General features: G+C 48.7%; 9 protein-coding genes across 9 annotated transcripts; 4 read left to right on the top strand and 5 right to left on the bottom strand.

Moving 5' to 3' along the window:
• Nucleotides 1-205: 205 nt before the first annotated feature.
• Nucleotides 206-739, top strand: ARB_00150 (uncharacterized protein; the record flags this gene model as incomplete). Its single annotated transcript, XM_003013653.1, has 1 exon — nt 206-739. The coding sequence occupies one exon, from the start codon at nt 206-208 to the stop codon at nt 737-739; it is 534 nt and encodes a 177-aa protein (XP_003013699.1).
• A 541-nt stretch (nt 740-1280) lies between these two features.
• ARB_00149 (uncharacterized protein) lies at nt 1281-3509 on the bottom strand (the record flags this gene model as incomplete). The annotated part of the gene is made up of 5 exons (XM_003013652.1): nt 1281-1439; nt 1511-2113; nt 2171-2551; nt 2617-3140; nt 3329-3509. The coding sequence occupies 5 exons, from the start codon at nt 3507-3509 to the stop codon at nt 1281-1283; spliced, it is 1848 nt and encodes a 615-aa protein (XP_003013698.1).
• Nucleotides 3510-3707: 198 nt separating this feature from the next.
• On the bottom strand, nt 3708-4579 carry ARB_00148 (uncharacterized protein; the record flags this gene model as incomplete). The annotated part of the gene is made up of 3 exons (XM_003013651.1): nt 3708-3831; nt 3892-4367; nt 4430-4579. The coding sequence occupies 3 exons, from the start codon at nt 4577-4579 to the stop codon at nt 3708-3710; spliced, it is 750 nt and encodes a 249-aa protein (XP_003013697.1).
• Nucleotides 4580-5150: 571 nt separating this feature from the next.
• Nucleotides 5151-7080, top strand: ARB_00147 (uncharacterized protein; the record flags this gene model as incomplete). Its single annotated transcript, XM_003013650.1, has 5 exons — nt 5151-5282; nt 5346-5628; nt 5685-5815; nt 5873-6526; nt 6589-7080. The coding sequence occupies 5 exons, from the start codon at nt 5151-5153 to the stop codon at nt 7078-7080; spliced, it is 1692 nt and encodes a 563-aa protein (XP_003013696.1).
• Nucleotides 7081-7852: 772 nt separating this feature from the next.
• On the top strand, nt 7853-9779 carry ARB_00146 (uncharacterized protein; the record flags this gene model as incomplete). The annotated part of the gene is made up of 3 exons (XM_003013649.1): nt 7853-8582; nt 8658-9519; nt 9587-9779. 3 exons carry the CDS (start codon nt 7853-7855, stop codon nt 9777-9779), a joined length of 1785 nt encoding a protein of 594 aa, XP_003013695.1.
• Nucleotides 9780-9916: 137 nt separating this feature from the next.
• Nucleotides 9917-11708, bottom strand: ARB_00145 (uncharacterized protein; the record flags this gene model as incomplete). Its single annotated transcript, XM_003013648.1, has 4 exons — nt 9917-10120; nt 10305-10817; nt 10880-11496; nt 11558-11708. 4 exons carry the CDS (start codon nt 11706-11708, stop codon nt 9917-9919), a joined length of 1485 nt encoding a protein of 494 aa, XP_003013694.1.
• Nucleotides 11709-12376: 668 nt separating this feature from the next.
• On the bottom strand, nt 12377-13283 carry ARB_00144 (uncharacterized protein; the record flags this gene model as incomplete). The annotated part of the gene is made up of 4 exons (XM_003013647.1): nt 12377-12511; nt 12549-12983; nt 13043-13084; nt 13230-13283. The coding sequence occupies 4 exons, from the start codon at nt 13281-13283 to the stop codon at nt 12377-12379; spliced, it is 666 nt and encodes a 221-aa protein (XP_003013693.1).
• Nucleotides 13284-14304: 1021 nt separating this feature from the next.
• ARB_00143 (uncharacterized protein) lies at nt 14305-15857 on the top strand (the record flags this gene model as incomplete). Its single annotated transcript, XM_003013646.1, has 2 exons — nt 14305-14343; nt 14529-15857. 2 exons carry the CDS (start codon nt 14305-14307, stop codon nt 15855-15857), a joined length of 1368 nt encoding a protein of 455 aa, XP_003013692.1.
• A 172-nt stretch (nt 15858-16029) lies between these two features.
• Nucleotides 16030-17398, bottom strand: ARB_00142 (alpha-1,6-mannosyltransferase subunit (Ecm39), putative; the record flags this gene model as incomplete). The annotated part of the gene is made up of 2 exons (XM_003013645.1): nt 16030-17276; nt 17350-17398. 2 exons carry the CDS (start codon nt 17396-17398, stop codon nt 16030-16032), a joined length of 1296 nt encoding a protein of 431 aa, XP_003013691.1.
• Nucleotides 17399-18990: the final 1592 nt, after the last annotated feature.

Raw genomic sequence — 18990 nt, 5'->3', positions numbered from 1 at the left:
AGTTACTGAACACAAGGGAGAAAAAAAAAAAAAAAAAAACTTGCTGACGTAATCAAAATTTATCGTGAACAGCTTCAATCTTCGCGATCGAATCTTCAACAATCTTCAAATCTCGCAAACCCACCACCAAAAAGCCATAACCCGCGCAATTGGCAGGGCTCAGCCCCTCAATATTTACGAACAATCCTTATTAACGAGCAAAGCCATGTCTTTTCACGCCCCCGTTCTCCGAGCGGGTTCAAAAGCCGCCTCATCGTCAACCACATTCATTTGCACTCAATGCAGAAACGCAACACTCCTCCGCCGTCCTAAGAGACCTTATACATTCACACAACTCATCGCACTCTCTGACGGAAGCACATTTACCCACCGTACCACATCTCCTCAAGCCGTCTACCGATCTACACGCGACTCCCGCAATGCCCTGCTATGGAACCCCAGCAGTGAAAAACTGCTAAATCTTGAAGACGACGAGGCAGGTCGATTAGCTGCTTTTAGAAGCAGGTATGGACGAGGATGGGATTCTACTACGAAAATCTCTGCAGAGGATGCAGCCGCCGCCGAAGATCTTGCAGGTGCCGAAGTTGGGACTGCGTCTACGCCTCAACAGACGGCTAAGACACCTGAGAAGGAGAAGATTGTGGAATCTGAGTTTGAAGAAGAGGATGAGGATAGTTTGTTGGACTTGATTAGTTCATTTGGGCAAGAAAACCCTTCTTCTGGATCAAAGAAGAAGTAAATGGGATACGATGAGGCGGTGTTAGATTGGCGAGATGTTTATATGCTTTTTTGTATTTTACCTCCTATTGCTGGTATGGCATAAAGCAGGGCGAGAACAATATTGTACTATATTATTATATTATACACTTTGGGAGAGAACAACTATACGATGTTCTTGAGCCAACTGGTTCGTGGTTGCTTCAATTGCTATCGAGGTGCACTGATACTCGGGGACTTGAACTATAGAATTCACTGCTATTTAACCCGACTTCCCATCACTTGATACTCAGACAACAATAAATATCCGCAAGAAACTCCTCCTGTACGAGCCAAAAGGGAAAAGAAGGAAGCAAGCGGTAGCATAAGGCATAATTCATCTCCGGAGCTGGTTAAAACAAGGTAGGGTTCGTCATCAAAAGGAAAGATGATACGATATTAAAGGATCTGTGCAGAGATAGGCATCTTTTCTTATAAAAAAAATATATAGGAAAGTGGTATAATGTCGAGATCAGCACCCTAATTCAGATTTTGAGAAAGATATGCTAGTGGTCCAGTATATTTTAGGCCTCGTCTTGGTCTCTAGATGTACTGTTGCTTTCTGAGGGCTGGTGGCTTGGCCCATTGCCTTCAGAAGGGGGAGCAGCAACAGAACTATGAGCAGCAGCTGGATCTTCATCGGCATCAAGCTGGAGGAGGAATGTTTCCCATAGTTCGATGAGCTAAACGACCAAGTTAGCGTAATGTCTGAAAAAGGATGAAGGTAAATGTAAATGGTGATGAATATACGAACCTCCTTCTGAGCTTCAACGGCGCTCTCCAAAAATGTTTCCACTCCAGACTTAAAATCTTCGACCTTTTCCCTTTCAAATCTTTCCAGCTCATTCCGCATTACTCTCCCCAAATCTTCGAACAGTAATCTGGACTGATGAACTCTCTTCTCCGCATCCGCGACCTCCGCATGAGCTTGATTCAACCGATCTTGCTGCGACTTGCCCTGCCTAAGCAGTTTATCACGCGTGTTCTTCTTCTTCTGAAAGTCGGACTCGGCTGCATGCCATGAGTGGTACGATTTCTGACGTTGGGTAAATGCGGTCTTAACACTTCCAATGAGTCGGATGTATTCGTCCATAGTGATACCAAGTGTCAGGACGTCCTGTTGCGCCTGACGCTCGTAGAGTTCACGAATCCGAAGCTGAACTTCGGCAAGGCCATCAAGAGGGCCGGAGAGAGCAGGAGAGAGTTCAACGCTTGCAAGAGAGTGAAGAGATGTGGAAAAATCACTGGCAGCTTCAGCAAGATTTTTACGCTGGGCTACGACGGTATCAATGGCCTTTAATAGAGCTCTTAGCTGAGTCTCAAGAGCGTCCAAGTAGATTTTTCGATCATGGAACCACTAGTAGAAAGTAAGTATTAAAGCAAATAGGTAAACACAGATCGAGGGAAAACATACGTCGTCATGTTCTATAAACTTTCCACCGCCTCCAACGGATATTCCGAGAGAGCTGAACATGCCCTTACTCTGTCCGAGATCAGGTTCACGGTTTTCCTTATTCTTTACATCCATGGTAAATGACTCGCTCTCCAGGAATATCTTGAGATCCCCATCATGTTGTAATGTAGGATGGGCGGCAATTTTGTTGAGCATACGCTCCAATGCTGCTCGTCTGGACTCGACGAAGTTGGTATCGAATCTCCCGACTGCCTGCTTCTCCGGAGGAGGCGGCACAACGATTCCAGGGTTGTTGGAATGTAAAGAGTTGTACAGCCATAGAAAGTCTCGGTATCGTCTGGTGACCGTAAATTCAGGTCGTATATATGCCTTTGAAGTTGTCTACGTAGAACTGTCAGTTAGCTGCACGATGGATGAGCGTAATAAAGACAGAGACGTATCCTCACCTTCGTCCTAACTTGGTAGACTATATGACTGCTGGTGATATCTCCGACTTTATGTGGATCTCCAACGGTAATGTAGAACGATGGCTTCGCAGCCTGTTCAACGCTGATACTTTGATTTTGTCGTTTATCTGCGGTTGACGAAGCGGGTGCCGGCTGGACAGGCGGAGGCCCCTTTGCCCGCGCAGAAGGACCATCTTCATCAAGATCAACAGATTCCATCAGCGTTGTCACGCCTGCTGCGCTAGATGTTTGCGATGCTGATGAGGTAGGCCGAGCACTCCGAGATGTAAACGACTCCTTGCGCGGGGGCGCAGGTCGCTGGTCCTGTATCTGAGCATCTGCAGCTGAGAACGAGGATGTCTCGCCCAAAGGCCCGAGAGGATCAAGAGCATCTCCTGCAGGTTCTAGCTTGACTACCTGCGCGCTGACCTTACGGGGTGCTCGGGGACCTCGCGCGGCCGGTGGTGACTGAGGAACTGAGAGTGATGTCGACGACTGCTCGGCGGCTGGCTGGGTCTCTTTAGCTAGGTATAGTCAGCAAACGCAGATCAATTCAGGTTGACATCTGTCCGGATGCGATAAAACAAGGCCGTACCTGGCTCTTTTCCATCGTTGGCCTTGGAGTGGGAGGGAACATCTGTCAGTCAAAACTGTCAGCCCATGTCATTGCAACGTCGGCAAGTGGAGGTTTTGGAATGGTGTTCGAATATACCGCCCCATGGAGAGTCACTGCCCTCCAAATCCATGGCCAGCAGGCTAGTCTGAGGACTGCTTCTTAGTACTGGCGAAGGGGGGAGTTGTCTGGCTGTGATAACAAGCAAGGAGGGAGTCCGAGATGTTTCTGCGCTGGCTGGAAAGCTCTCTGGAAGTAAGAAAGCTGTTTGCCTAACCATGACGAAAGTGGTGTAAGTTTGGTAAAATTACAGGTAATATCGTTACCACATGGATATAAATTACGGTCCTTTTTTAACTATCAACGCCCAACTGTTTATTGCAAGAAATTAAGTACTGGCTCATTAGAAATATGTACTGGATAAACTATCAGACTATGTTCATGTCTAGCAACTCACGTCAACCGTCTATTTTACTACCTACGCTGATTCATTAACGACCCACGGCAGGCCGAGAGAATGCATCTGAACAGCCAGTTGGAAGAGATAATCTAGACTCTCGCACTGAGTCTTTGCCTTGGCAGGAGTATCGCCCCAGACGTATCTATGGAATTCAACTTAGTTTGACCTGGATTGTCACGAGCTATAGGGTGATGCCACTTACATTCCATGCCTCCGAACTAGAACGGCGTAGGTATCGGGATATTCCTCCATAGCCTTCTCCAAACTCTCGGTCAAGTCCTCTTCAAATGCGGTATTCTCGATAATCGGAATCTTAAGTGTGTCAAAGAAACCCAGCATGCCTTTACCTTTACCTCTGGGGATTCCCTTGATCTGCTCGATGTTGCTAATCTCAAAACAGCCGGACTTGCCCTTTTCTCGTTCAACAAGCAAGGTGACTAGCACAGCCCATTGCGAATGAGTGTGAATGCAGCAGCCGGCGCCGCGATCAAAGGCGGCGAGGAAGAGAGGTGTACAGGCAGATGGGTTCAAAGCAGAAGGTTTGCGGATATATTTACGGGCCGACGGAGGGTACTTGGGAGTCGGGTAGGAAAGGACGAAGATCTCATTGGGTTTGATGAGCTCCTTTTGTACGCCAGAGGGAGCAATGAAGATGTGTTCACCACGACGGATGGAGGTCTAGTACTCAGGGTTAGCTAGAAAACAGCTTGATGGGCAGTCTGTTTCAGTGAGCCGCATACTCCACCACCGGTACCAGTAACCCATCCTAGGCTGTAGAAGTTCTTGCACATCTCTGGGATCAAGTTTGCCGGATGCTGAGGGTCGTCCGACTGAACGAGATGGTCATTGTTTTCCCCCTTGAGGGACTGCTCTGGCTTGTTATCGGCCATTTTCGCTGGGTATCTTCAGAATCTCAAGTGTAGCCACGGGGAAACAGCTTCTCTGCGTCCAATTGAGTGATAATCTTCCTCCACAGTGTCCTGTGATCTTCCTACTCCGTCGTCTTCACCGTCTTCCTCCTCTTCTGCGGCCTTCAAGCGGGACAAAAAGTGAGTTTCAGGTGGGATGAATCTGATGACTAATATATTAGTAATATGCGGGTAAATATAGGACCGCGCGGTAACGGCCCGCTATGCGCACGCACAAGATACCTGGTCTACGCCCACGCACCGCTATAAATCACACCAAGATGCGTGGCAGTAAGCCGTTCTGTCGGCAAAAGTGAAAGAGGCCACCTTTCAAGCGGCACGGTTTGACTTTATATAACCTCCCCAGGTCAACCTCGTTTCGACCTTCGTGTCCTTTCTTCTCTTCTTCTTCTCTTGTCCGTCTCTCTCTCTCTTTGCTCGTTGACCTGCTGCTGTTGCCAGCCTGTTTCCATCCTCTTGACGCTCTTAATACAAGTTGACGGAGTTGTCTTGTTTTGTTTACTGAGAACATAGCTCTAAGGACCCGATCGCAATGCGTCTCAACGCCCAGCTCGCGTCCTTGCTCCTCTCGTCAATAGTGCTTGTGGGCTCTGCCCACGGCGCTGACGAGGAGCCAGTGGCAGAAAAGAAGGAGGCTTCTTCCATTGAGAGGCCTACCTTTGTTGTACGTTTTCACTCTTCGAAACACACTTTTGTTACTGTACAAGCATTCTAACTTAATGTGTAGCCTACCACTATCAAAGCTCCGTTCGTCGAACAATTCACCGACAAGTGGGATTCCCGATGGTCCGTCTCCCATGCCAAGAAGGAGGATGCGAAATCCGATGAAGAATGGGCCTACGTTGGTGAATGGTCGGTGGAGGAGCCAACCGTCTTCAAGGGTATCGAAGGCGATAAGGGTCTTGTTGTCAAGAACCCAGCTGCCCATCATGCTATATCTGCCAAGTTCCCTAAGAAGATTGACAACAAGGGCAAGACTCTCGTTGTCCAGTACGAGGTTAAGCTGCAGAGTATGTAATTTGCACATGAAACTATCTTAGTTGAGCTTGGAACTGACATATCCTAGACTCATTGAGCTGTGGTGGCGCATACATGAAGCTCCTACAAGAGAACAAGAAGCTTCATTCTGAGGAATTCTCCAATGCCTCCCCCTACGTCATTATGTTTGGTCCCGACCGATGTGGAGCTACCAACAAGGTATTTATTACCATTGAACCATACCTCCTGAAACATGGTACCTAATTCAATTTCCAGGTTCATTTCATCTTCAAGCACAAGAACCCCAAGACCGGCGAATATGAGGAGAAGCACCTCAAGGCCCCTCCAGCGATTAAGGTTACCAAGCTCACCAGCTTGTATACTCTCATCGTCAACCCAGATCAGACCTTCCAAATCCGCATTGACGGAGAACCCCTCAAGAACGGCACCCTTCTTGAGGACTTTACTCCTCCAGTTAACCCTCCAAAGGAAATTGATGACGAGAAGGACACCAAGCCTGCCGACTGGGTTGACGAAGAGAAGATCCCTGACCCAGAAGCTAAGAAGCCCGAGGATTGGGATGAAGATGCTCCCTTCGAGATTGTCGACACCGAGGCCACCAAGCCAGCTGACTGGTTGGATGACGAGCCAACTACCATTCCCGACCCTGAGGCTGTCAAACCAGAGGACTGGGACGACGAAGAAGACGGTGACTGGATCGCCCCAACCGTCCCCAACCCCAAGTGTGAGGAGGGCTCTGGATGCGGCAAGTGGGAGCCCCCAATGATCCGAAACCCAGCTTATAAGGGCAAGTGGTCTGCTCCTCTGATTGATAACCCTGCCTACAAGGGAGTCTGGGCTCCAAGAAAGATCCCCAACCCCAACTACTTCGAGGACAAGACTCCTTCCAACTTCGAGCCCATGGGCGCTGTAAGTTATAACTTGTTTAGCCGTTTCCCCCAATATTGTTCACAAAATTAACCATGTTGTAGATCGGCTTTGAGATCTGGACCATGCAAAACGACATCCTCTTCGACAACATCTACATTGGTCACTCTATCGAAGATGCGGAAAAATTCAAGGCCGAAACCTACGACATTAAGCGCCCCATCGAGGAGGCTGAGGAAGAAGCCAGCAAGCCCAAGCTTAGCCCTCAAATCGACGATGAGACCGACATCTCATTCACCCAAGACCCAATTGGTTATGTCCGCGCTAAGATTGACCGTTTCATCTCTCTCGCTCAGGATGACCCCATCGCCGCCCTCCAGGCTGTTCCTGAGGTCGGCGGCGCCATTGGTGCCATTCTCGCTTCCCTTCTTATAATCATTGGCATGTTCGGCCTCTCATCCCCTGCCCCACCAGCCAAGAGCACCGGAAAGACGGCCGAGAAGACCGAGAAGGAGAAGACCACGGAGGCCGTCACCGCCTCTGGCGCCGACAGCGGTCAGGGAGAGGCAAAGAAGCGCGCTGCAAAGTCAGGCTAGAAGAAGTCACTGACAAATAAATAAACATAAATATTAGCATACAACTGACCTCAGCACAGCAAGCAACGCCCGCCGGCTCACCCGCGATGCGACTCAGTGACATGACGCGCAAGAGAAAAAAGAACGAATTCCCTTTTACGCCTTTTTCCTTTCTTCTTTCCTTGTCTTTCTTATACTTTACCTCTTTTATACCGTTATTGCAGCTGGCGTCTTTGCATCCTTTACATTTGCCATATGGAGAAAAGGTGGAAGAAAGTATTTCTTATTGAACAAATCGGGGGCATCCGGGCTCCCTTTTTCTGCTGCAGCTAAAATCCCAAAGGATGTGGAAAGGGCAGGGCTGGATAGACGGGCTTCCGTTTCGCGTCATCTAGAAACATAATCCTTCTATGCACCAGGCCGCGAGTTGATGCTCTGTAAAGTATTATACCTATCTCTATATCTCTATATCTCTATTTCTCTATTATCTCCATAGCAAATACCAGATATGGGCTTCTTTTACATAAGCTTATATAATCCTCGTCCGGTCCTGTAGCGGCGTTGCTGATTGGTCCAATAAAGCCGGCACAAACCGCTTACCCGAGGAACTTGCTAGCGCCGGCGGCAACTCCAGAAAGCCTAAGTTGCTGGCGCCGCAACTAACGACTCCGACTTCCAACTGCTGCATCTTCGTCTCATCCCAGTCAACGCCTCCCCTCTCTCCCTGCTCAGCTCCAGCTCCGAGACGACGACGACGACGACGACGACAGAGATAGAAACATAGCCTGCAATCATGGCCTCCAGAGCTGCCACCCGTTTGACTGCGCTCCAGCGCTCCCTGGCTGCTGCTTCTCCCCGCAGCTCCCTTGCCCGCTCCCTCACCACAGCAGCCCGTACCGGCAGCACCACCAGCAGCACATCCATGATGGCCTCGTCCAGGAATAGCTCAGCTACAGCTATCCGCAGACTGCACGCCACGGCTCAGCAGCTCAAGCCCGCTGCCGCTGCAACTGCCTCAACCACCTCCGCAGCATCGACAGCTACCTCGTTCCCCCAATCCCACGAACGCATTGCCTCCCCCATCGACACCACCAACTTCATCGACAATGAATTCACTGCTTCTCGCGCAGAGACATGGATTGACCTGTTCGATCCTGCTACCAACAACCTGGTTACTCGTGTTCCCCAGAGTACTGAGGAAGAGATGAAAGCTGCCGTTGCCAGTGCCCAGGCTGCGTTCCCGGCTTGGAAGGCCACCAGCATCATGGCCAGGCAGCAGATCATGTTCAAGTTCGTCAACTTGATTCGTGCCAATTGGGACCGTCTTGCTGCCAGCATCACCCTTGAGCAGGGTAAGACCTTTGCCGATGCTAAGGGAGATGTTCTCCGTGGTCTGCAGGTAGCCGAGACCGCATGCGGTATCACCACCCAGATGACCGGTGAGGTGCTCGAGGTTGCCAAGGATATGGAGACTAGAAGCTACAGAGAGCCATTGGGAGTCGTCTCCGCCATTTGCCCATTCAGTAGGTGTCCCCATACATATGCTTGCCTCTCTCACTATGGGTCTGTTCAATAGTATAGTTGCTAACGCCAGATAGACTTTCCTGCTATGATTCCGCTATGGTGTATCCCAATTGCTACCATGACTGGTAACACTCTTGTTATGAAGCCATCTGAGCGTGACCCCGGTGCGGCTATGATCCTTGCCGAGCTTGCCAGGGAAGCAGGCTTCCCCAAGGGTGTCATCAACATCATCCACGGATCTGCCAAGACTGTCGACTTCATCCTTGATGCTCCTGAAATTAAGGCTATCAGCTTTGTTGGAAGCAACCGCGCTGGTGAATACATCTTCACCCGTGGCTCTGCCAACGGCAAGCGTGTTCAAGCCAACCTCGGTGCTAAGAACCACTGTGCCGTCCTTCCCGATGCCAACAAGAATCATGCCCTGAACGCCATTGCAGGTGCTGCTTTCGGTGCTGCTGGCCAGAGATGCATGGCCCTTAGCACCTTGGTCATGATCGGTGAGACCAAGGAATGGCTTCCTGAGATCGCTGAGCGTGCTCGCGCCCTCAAGGTCGACGGTGGATTCGAGGAGGGAGCTGATCTTGGTCCCGTCATCAGCCCCGAGAGCAAGAAGAGAATCGAGGATATCATTGCGACCGCTGAGAAGGAGGGCGCTACCATCCTCCTCGATGGCCGTGGCTACAAGCCCGAGAAGTACCCCAACGGTAACTGGGTTGGCCCAACCATCATCACTGGCGTCAAGCCACACATGACCTGCTACAAGGAGGAGATCTTCGGCCCGGTCCTTGTCTGTCTCGAAGTTGATACCCTCGACGAGGCTATCGAACTTATTAACGCTAACGAGTACGGCAACGGTGCTGCCGTTTTCACCCGCTCCGGCCCAACTGCCACCAAGTTCCAGCGCCAGATCGAGGCTGGCCAGCTTGGTATCAACGTGTAAGTGTTTTCCCGTTCAACAAAATTGCCAATCACATTAAGTACCCAACTAATATTCCTACTATAGCCCCATCCCTGTCCCACTCCCAATGTTCAGCTTCACTGGAAACAAGAAGAGTATCGCTGGTGGCGGAGCAAACACGTTCTACGGCAAGCCTGGTCTCCAGTTCTATACCCAGCAGAAGACCGTCACCAGCTTGTGGAGAAGCGAGGACGCAATCAGCAACAAGGCAAGCGTTGTCATGCCCACCCACAGTTAATTGATTTCCTTTCGTATAAAAAGACAAGAAAACGAGAAAGAAAAGACACATACGCCCAGTTCTAGCCCTGCCCTTTTACATGTTCGCGGATAACATAAACTTCTTCTTTTCGTCATAGATTGTCGCACATTTCTAGTTTAGACATCCTCGACCAGCGTACCAAATCGGCTCTCAGCCTCGTGGCTGGAATACGCAACGTTACCACGATATGATCCAGAAATTATATGTTTGGTAGTAGCTTGTGCCTTGATAATGTTTGGAGATAAAATGAGCGTTTGTTTGACACGATTAACTATCTTGTAAAGAATGTTGAATGCGATACCAAATTGTTCATCTCTTGTCTGTTGAAACAAGGGGAACCTTCAAAATTCAAAGAGAAAACAACCCGTCCTACGTTTATTAGGATTTCACCTAGTAGTCGTCTCCCCGAGAAATCACCTCCTTGCAGTTGGGCCTGAGTAGAACAGTCTATTCAAACAGTGGGTTAGCGTTCCAACCATGTAAGGAGTAAGTAGGTACACTTACATGTTCGAACTGCGCGACATATGACCCTGGAACATCAACGAGCGGTGCATAGCATTCTACGATATCATTTGAAATGAGCGACCTCATACCAAGATGATAGTTCTTCACCCCCATATGCTCAAGATATCGCCTAGAAAATACCAGCGTTCCGAAATTCTCACGAATGGTCTTCAACAGTGACTTGGCAGATGCATGATGAAGAGCAGCAGTGCTAGCATGTTCGTTGAGCCCGTAACCATATACCCCGACTTCATCCCGGGTATAGCCCATTCCAGTACTTCCAAAAGTCTCAATAGCAAAGACATCGCCTTCTTCCATGCGTTGGGTGGTCTTTGACTTGACAAATGGGACTTGCTTTTCGCCATGGATCTTGTAGCGCAGAATGTTATGACCAGTAAGACTGCGAAGAGCCTTCACAGGAATGACCTTCCCATTGATTTCAACTTCATAACTTTCCATCACTTCTTGGATCTCTCCACTAATATGATCAATTCGAGCGTCAATACCAGCTTCCTACATTATGGTTAGTACTATACAGGTCACAGAAGAGTATAAATAGGCCCTATAGAAGATACCTTGAGTCCGGTATTGGTGGCTGCTTTCACGGCTGTAAGTAGATTATCGTAAACAGGGTTAGAAGCCATAGTAAAGGCACTGTCTACAATTCTTCCATTGATGTGAACTCCAAAGTCTATTTTCAAGACATCATCATGCTGGAGGATAACCTCTTTGGCCCCAGGATTAGGGGTCCAGTGAGCAGCCACATTATTGAGGCAGAGCCCGGTCGGGAATGCTAGGCCAGCTTTTAGAGCATCGCCCGTTTCAATTCCTTCGTGACCAGTAAGTGCGCGAACACCAGTCTCAATCTCATATGCAAGCTCGCTCATTGAAACACCAGGCTTCGTGATTGACTGTACATACTGACGGACCTGACGATGAACTTCGGCAGCTTGGCGATAGTCAGTCAGAAACTCGTCATTCATGTTTTTGATAGCAGCCCGATGACGAAGTTCTTCTGCAGTTGTGCGTTGAAGATTGTCATTGCAAGCGGTATATTCGACAATCTCGCCCTCTGGGTATCGCTGATCATGAAAGATGCTGGGTAGCGGTACTCGTGGGGGAGTTGTCTGTTGCCCCTTTGACGTCTTCTTCTTTTTCTTCTTGTTATTCTTTCTTTTTCTCTTCTTGCCATCTAGTTATGGTAAAAAAATTTAGCAGTGTCTTAGATAGGTACAACAGTCTAGTTCATTTACCATTGTTCGGCTGGCCACCGGACTTCAGGTCAGTTCCGATCTTTTGATGGTCATCATTGTCCCCTTCCTCATCGTCATCATCTCCGTCAAGCACGCCTTGAATAAGTCCACTTGCGGCAGCTGGTTTGGGAGGGTTGATAATAGCAGCCATACTGCGAGTGGGCGGTTCTACTCCAACGTTAGTAACAGCGCGAGCACGGCAGCAGAGGTTTATTTTGGTTTACCATTTGGCCCCTGACGATGACCTTCTGGTGACTTGGACCCCATAATTTACACTGGCCTGTTCTCATGAAGAACGTCGTTGATATAGCCTGGTTGTACTCCGTAGTTGACTGCTAAAAACTTCAGCTGAGGTTGGCAACAGTTAACTATTGAGGTCGCATGCCCGTCTTGGCGCATCCTTCGCCGTGCGTTCTCCGTCCTTCTCATGCCTTCTCATGCCTTGTGATAGCCTGGCAAGTATAGAGTGAGATAGCCAGAAATAATACTAAAGAGATAATCTCCTACTTGTAACCAGAGAATCCAAAAGCTGAGTACATATTTGAGTATGGCATAAATTTAGGGGATATAAACTTGGTATTGGCATGAATTACATTCCAAACTAACTATTCAAAAAGAGAATTATCCGTAGACAATTCCTACTCAGAATCCAACCATTCCAAGGGCTGAAAGCAAAAGATAGTGATATCATGGATAAATGGACAGGTAGATAGCCAAGTCGCATCTAGTCTATGAGCGGGTATGCAGAAACTCTACAGGCTGCGCAGAGAGATGGGCTCTGAAATGCAAAGGCTTTCGACACATATAATCGGCCATAAATTACTCCTCTTGGCCGAGATAACCATAGACAAGTCTGACTTTGCTGCAGACACCGTTCTTGGCAACGACGATACGGCGAGTGTAGTATCGTGCGCCGTTGATCACTTCGAAACCCCAGACCTTATAAAACGTTAGCTGTGAAGAAATGAATATACTGAAGGAGGTGTCTTACCTGTTCGGCAGTCCAGCCGTTGTCAACACTCTCAACCCAGCTCTGCAAGAATGGCTCGCTGCCCTCACTCTCATCAACAACCCAGCCGTCAGACGCAGATCCGTCAGCTAGGACGTCTCCGTTGAAAAACTTGGCGACACCAGCGTCTTCCTCCTCCTTTCCAACCTTGGTCTGTATCTCAAGATCAGGAACAGTCTTGGAGCCATCTTTCTTAGAGCTAACGAAGCGAGTCTGGCCCTTGACGGAGCCGAAAATATGATCGGTGTGCTCCCTGACGTTCCAGCCGAGCTCACGCTTCTCGGTGGTGCCAGAGATTCCGCCAGTCAGGGTCTGCGCAATATCGATGTGGACAATATCCTCTTCAGTGTACTCCTTGATGTGTAAGGTGATAGTGGCTAGGCCGATGGCCTTGCGGGTGAACCATGAGATTCCTTGCTATAGCCTTGTAAATAAATGCCGCATATGTAATGTCTAGGGGGAAACATAAAACGTACAAGCTGTAGGGTTGGGTCGGTGCTGTCGGAGAGCGAACTATCCTAGTCGCCTGTTAGACCCCGCATATTGAATCAGAGGCGACAAAATAGAGATATCAGGCCCATATGCTGTCTCTTTTGTTTAAGCTGGCCATAAAGTCCAGTTCATCCAAAGGACCTTGGGCTCTGCAGAGGCTCCTTGACTTACCATAGTCCACCTTCCACTCAGGTTGTGAACATTAGCTTCCTTTGGAGCGGCCATTTTGATAATGTGATGTAATGGGCAAATATAAGTGCGGGGGGGTGAAGATAAATGTCGAGAGAGCAGTCTTGCGATCCAGATATGAGTAGCTGAAGAAGAAGAATATGCTGATGGTGAGAAGAGGAACCCCACGGCTGTTAAAGAAACACCTTTTTAAAAGAGTCGTTTGAATTAACTAGTTAGTTACTCCGTAAAATGTGATGGAGACGGTAAACCTCGGAATAGCTGGAAACTTCCGACTTGCGCACTATTTATCATGTGCAAGTGACGGCATTGAACGTGGGGAAGAACTGCGCCAAGGGTGCCGGCAAATCGTTTCTAAATCCAGGAACGAAAGTTGAATGCCACCACCCACAAATCGCTGAGCTTCGTTTGACGCCCTTCCACGAGTAAAACGGGGTCGGCTGGAACAAGCAGCACTCCGTTGTGGCAAGCACATGTAATCCCCCGTCCTCAGCCCCAGCGTTCTGATGTGCCCCGGAAACTTCCCGTCCACAGCATTAGTAGCAGTTCTATAGCCCCCGAGCTGTTTGTAGGCGCAATTATTAGCGCGGAAATAAGAGCCATGGGAACCTGCTGAACCCCTTTTGGAATCCCCCGAGAGTTTATGTTTGTTGTCTCGCATTTTCGGGGGTCTTCCCACGGCTTGTGAAGAGGGTAAGCCCTAACTGCAGATACCACCCTACTATTGGTTAGTGAACAAAGTCATCGAGGAGATGGGAGTAAGTCATCATTTGGCCTATCGAAACTGCATGTCTTAGCTCAATCCTGCTACCGTTGCCCTCTCCATCGTAGCTCGTGCAGGCATAGCGAGCTTGTGCAGCCGGGAATTCGCTGTGGGAAGTTGGAAACTTCCATCTCGACTTGGAACATTGAGGGAAGTCGATTTAAGGTGTGAGCCGTCACGTGATACAAACATGGCGCGCCGGTGGAGGGAGATTTGAAGATGAAGATGAAGAGAAGGATGGACAGAGTCAGCAGCATCGACAAGAAGCGAGACGGGGACTAAGACACAGCTGAAATGGCGTTTAATAAGAAATACGCTGGACTTCCTGACCTGGTATGTGCCTCTATGAGAAATACCGCCTAGGAGTGACTGCCGTTTGCTAACACCTGGTGATAAGGACCTTGCTCCTGATATCTATGAAACCCCCGAATTGACAGACGCTTCTACGCTGCCGGTAATGCCTACTCACTGCTAATGCGGACTCTGGAGATTTACATGCTGATGGAAGAATATATTAGGCCACAACGGTACGCTCCTCTTCGCCCTTCGATCCGGAACAGTCTTCAAACCCAGAGATCGATGGCCGTAGATTACGAGTTGATGAAGCTCGTTCACATTTCGAACCTGTTCGAGTCGATGCTAAAGACGTGGACTTCTCAGATAGCATTGCATCCAAGAAGAAATCCTACCGAACGATAAGGGGCCCGGGACGGCAGAATAGGGTAGAGTTGGTACTTGGAGACCTTAGTGACGAAGAGGACGAAACCCTTGAGAGAAAGCTCGCTCGACTTCGAAGGGAGACTGAAGAACTAAAAGAAGAGCTTGCCAGCAGGAAAGCCCAAAGGGATGGCGATGCAGAAACAGAGGAAGGCGAGGCACATGGTGACCATGATGAAGGAATCTTGGAGCTTAGCCAGACTTTGGATACCCTCTACACTTCTTCCAAAGGGACCGGTCACACGGCAGAGGCCGCATTATCCCATAAACTCTCTACAGACGTATACAACGGCCAACGCGTTTTAGGCCAGGGGCCTGTAGGTGCTGATGGGTCTTCCACTTCCCAGCCCAGCCCCAACGCCTCAATTCTATCGCAAGCGGCATCTTTCGACGCACGACTCGCGCTGCTAGAAGCTGCACTGGGGTTGAAGAACACACCCGTACCGGTATCACCAGACGACCCTTCAGACATGGACATCCAGCCTATTCTACCATCACTCAATCATCTTTCTTCCCAGCTCTCGACACTCAGCAGCACTCTTACTGCCAACCAATCGACACATACCGATCGGCCATCTGGGCCCTTATCGGTAACGACAACTCCACACATTGAAGCATTAAGCAGCAAAATCCGCAAACTCACTGCTGACGCGGAAGCACTTACCACTGCCAGGCAGAGAGCAACCGATGCAGCTCGTGCAGCGTTTTCTGCCCGTATTGCTGCTGCAACATCTGACGAACCGCAGCCTTTCATGGATCCTACACTTTCTACCTCCGCAGCAGTAGAATCAGATGCCGCTGCATCTGAACAAACTGCCAAGATACAAGCATTATACCAAACCCTGCCCACCATCACCTCCTTGCATCCCTTGCTTCCTACTGTATTAGAACGGTTACGTTCTTTACGTGCTATACATGCCGGGGCTGCAACGGCTAACCAGGACCTTGATGCGTTAGAACAACGTCAGGCTGATATGAAGAAAGAAATAGATCAATGGAGGGAGGGGCTCAAAGCCATGGAGGAGAAGGTCAAGGAAAGTGAAGAGACAATGAAAGGGAACATGGAAGTCATGGGCCCTTGGGTTAAAGATTTAGAGAAAAGGCTAGATGCCTTGAACCAACAGTCATGATTCCCTGTGCGCTGAGTTCGAATTTTCCTAACATACCCCCAAGTTGTTGTTCTCACTTGGTCTATATAATACAATAATCCGTCACCCTTTAATAACGATATCTCCATGAAGTGATACACCCGGTAGTACATATAGATATAAAGACTATTCTTCAGAATGGTGTTGAGAACATTCATCTGATATGTTTCATGATCCTGATCTTTGGGGCCAACCGAGCTTCAACCCACCAGCCACGTGTAATATGTTTCCTTGCACCCGCCTTGAACGATTCCCAATAATCAACTCCAGTATCCCCAAATAATGTCCGCAAGATCATAGTCTCGACACCACACGCGTAGCAGTCATCAGTACCCGGCCGAACAATGCGGGTCCCATCATATCCATAAGCGTTATCAATAAGCCTCCAGTTACCCATTCCGCGGAGAACCGACTCGTCTTCAACAAGGGCATAATCAATTCGACCCCAGAATTCAGAGTTTCTCTTTTCAATTTCGCTTTCTGTCTTGTCATATATCCATCTGGACTCTCCGGCCTTGAGCTCGGGAAAGCTACCATCGCTCGAGCCAGGGAGATAGATCATTGGGGACTTGGGAATTGGCATCTCCAAGAAATGCGTTGCTCCGGTTTGGCATGTTAATGTGTCCATGTGGACCGTAATGACCGGTTGAGTGTTATGGGCGAGAACATGCACTTGCTTCATGGCTGCTCCGCCTGGGTAGTTGGCCATGGAAATAGGTAGAAGGATGAAGAATGAGATCGCGAACGAAACCAAGGTTGTAAGTACAAGGGAGAGGGAAAGGAGGCAGTAAAGGATGGATTTCGCTCGACGAGTCCAGACATATGATGCTCCAAGGGAAGCAACGCCGGTCAACGGCGGTATTGTGTAGATGATAAAGCGCCATTCCTTATGTGGCTGAAGACTCATTACCGCAATAAAGCTAACGAGCGGAATGACGATGGACCGGGCAGCTTGACGGAGCGGATGCATCAGACAAGCAATAGGGATACACACAAGATATACCAACGGATTTAAAAGAAGACGAGGCAGGGCATTGATCAAGTAATGGTACCACGGGTCGGTACCCCAGTTTGAAGCCTTCCCCTGAAGAACATTATATGCAAAACCAGCCAATTCAGGCCAGAGGGGGAACTTCTGCCAAAAGAAAGAATCGATCAGTAGGGTGATGGTTAGACCAACCAAAACACCGCCAATGCCTGCTGGAATTATTTCTCGACGTAAGCCTATCCGCCCCTGAGCCCAGAGGTATATCGTTGTTGTGCCTAGTAAGACTGCGATTTCAGACCGGAAAATCACCCCTGCAATGGTGAGCAGGTAGAGCGATAATCGATAATTCCTGCTTATACGTTCGCTAGATGATGCGTGCAGACATGCCACGAGAAGGGTATAGGTAAAGGTAGCTATTGGTCATTGATAAATAGATAGACATAAAAAAAAGTTATAAGGTTAGAGCAGGACAAGGGTTGTGCATACTGATAGGTAACGCGAACATATTCGGAAGGGTCCTCGAAGCATAGTACATGATATGAAACTGACTACCTTGGAACAAGAGGTACCATATTCCAGTAGTCAATCCAAATGACCTGCTCAGCGCACGAGCAAACCCTCCCAAAGCGAGGAAATTAATGAACCATAGCACGCCGCGTACTAATAGGTATGTTAGCATAATATATGTTATATATGCAAAGGGTATTGAAACCAACCTATGGCTTGAGGATCAGCACCAGTAATACGTATCACCGGCTGAGCAACGCCAGCTAGAATGACAGCGCCAACGAACGTCCTGGGGACGGATCCAGGGAAACTAACATGATCATATTGGTTGAGGACGGGCAGCGGGTTACCGACTGAGGGCACTCCGTACTTTAATATGTCATGGGCTGCCTGGATATTAAAGGACTCCTCAACCTTGGTAAAAGGGGATAGCCAAAGGTAAGCGGTGCCAATGATGCAGCTGACTGCCAGCGTAAACGCGAATATCAGATTCTGCATATCATCTGGCACTAACAGAATAAACAATTTTTAAACACCGACCAATTCACATCAAAATTATTATGGGTATCAGGATGGAATTGTTAACTTGTCTAGTGTGTTGACATTGGGATCAGCATGTAGTTAGTTGCAGCCCTGGAAGGTGTTGCGAAAGCACAGTCACGTGAAAGCTCCAGCTTCCAACAACGTTCGGTCGAGGTTATCAATCAATCAATATCAACTTGCAAGGCCGCAACGAAGTCGACTCTTTGCGCTGCGCTCTCTACTCTCCGGAAACCAGGGCTCTGGACGTAAAGTGATTTCTCGCAATAAAATCTTCAAAATGTTCTTCTTTGGCCTCGGGAAACTATTTCAAGGTATGCGCTCTTTCTCTCCGCTGTCTGTCAAGTAGTACCCTATCTATCTATACCAATGCAACGCACACACCTCCAAGAAATCTGCATGAAACCAGGAGACTTACAAGCTTATCTGTCTAATCTATAGTGGTAATACTTATAATAAACGCCATTGCAATATTATCGGAAGATCGCTTCCTAGCACGAAGTAAATCGCCCCCGCCAGCCGCCATCGAATGCCCATACCCATACCCCCCTTGCCTTACCTCTTATCCTGCAGAAGTGACAATGCTAACTACTCTGATAAAAGTCGGCTGGAGTCGAACACAGTACGATGCAGGGTTCGGAGCAACACACGATAACACAAGCATAAAAGCGAAATCCGCCGATTTAATCGCTAGTGTTCGGACAGTTATGAGGAGTACGTCGTCTGCCACACATATATACATACATACCTTCGTGGGGGATCTGTTCTGACCATTCGCGATATAGTCCCGTTAATCGCTATAAATATGCTGGTTATATTCTACGAGTTGGTTCTGGGATGATTCTTGCTTATGGAGTTTTATAATGGATTTGCGAATTTGAATCGATGTTTGGCGTTTTTATATATGATACTTACCTTCTTTCCCGCCTGACGCCGCACCCACTTCCAGACACTGCGCACCGTCATGGCTGCTAGAAGGGCATCAGAGCAGTGTCCCAACCTCCGCCGAAGAAGGATAGCGTGGTGGCGCCCAGCTGGCACAGGGCCATTTCTCAATCAAAATATTAAATGATACGGAGG

Source organism: Trichophyton benhamiae, assembly GCF_000151125.1.
Source record: "Trichophyton benhamiae CBS 112371 chromosome Unknown contig00074.8, whole genome shotgun sequence".
NCBI lineage: Eukaryota > Fungi > Ascomycota > Eurotiomycetes > Onygenales > Arthrodermataceae > Trichophyton > Trichophyton benhamiae.
Note: the sequence above shows the minus strand (reverse complement) of the source record. Positions and strands in the feature narration are given on the sequence as shown.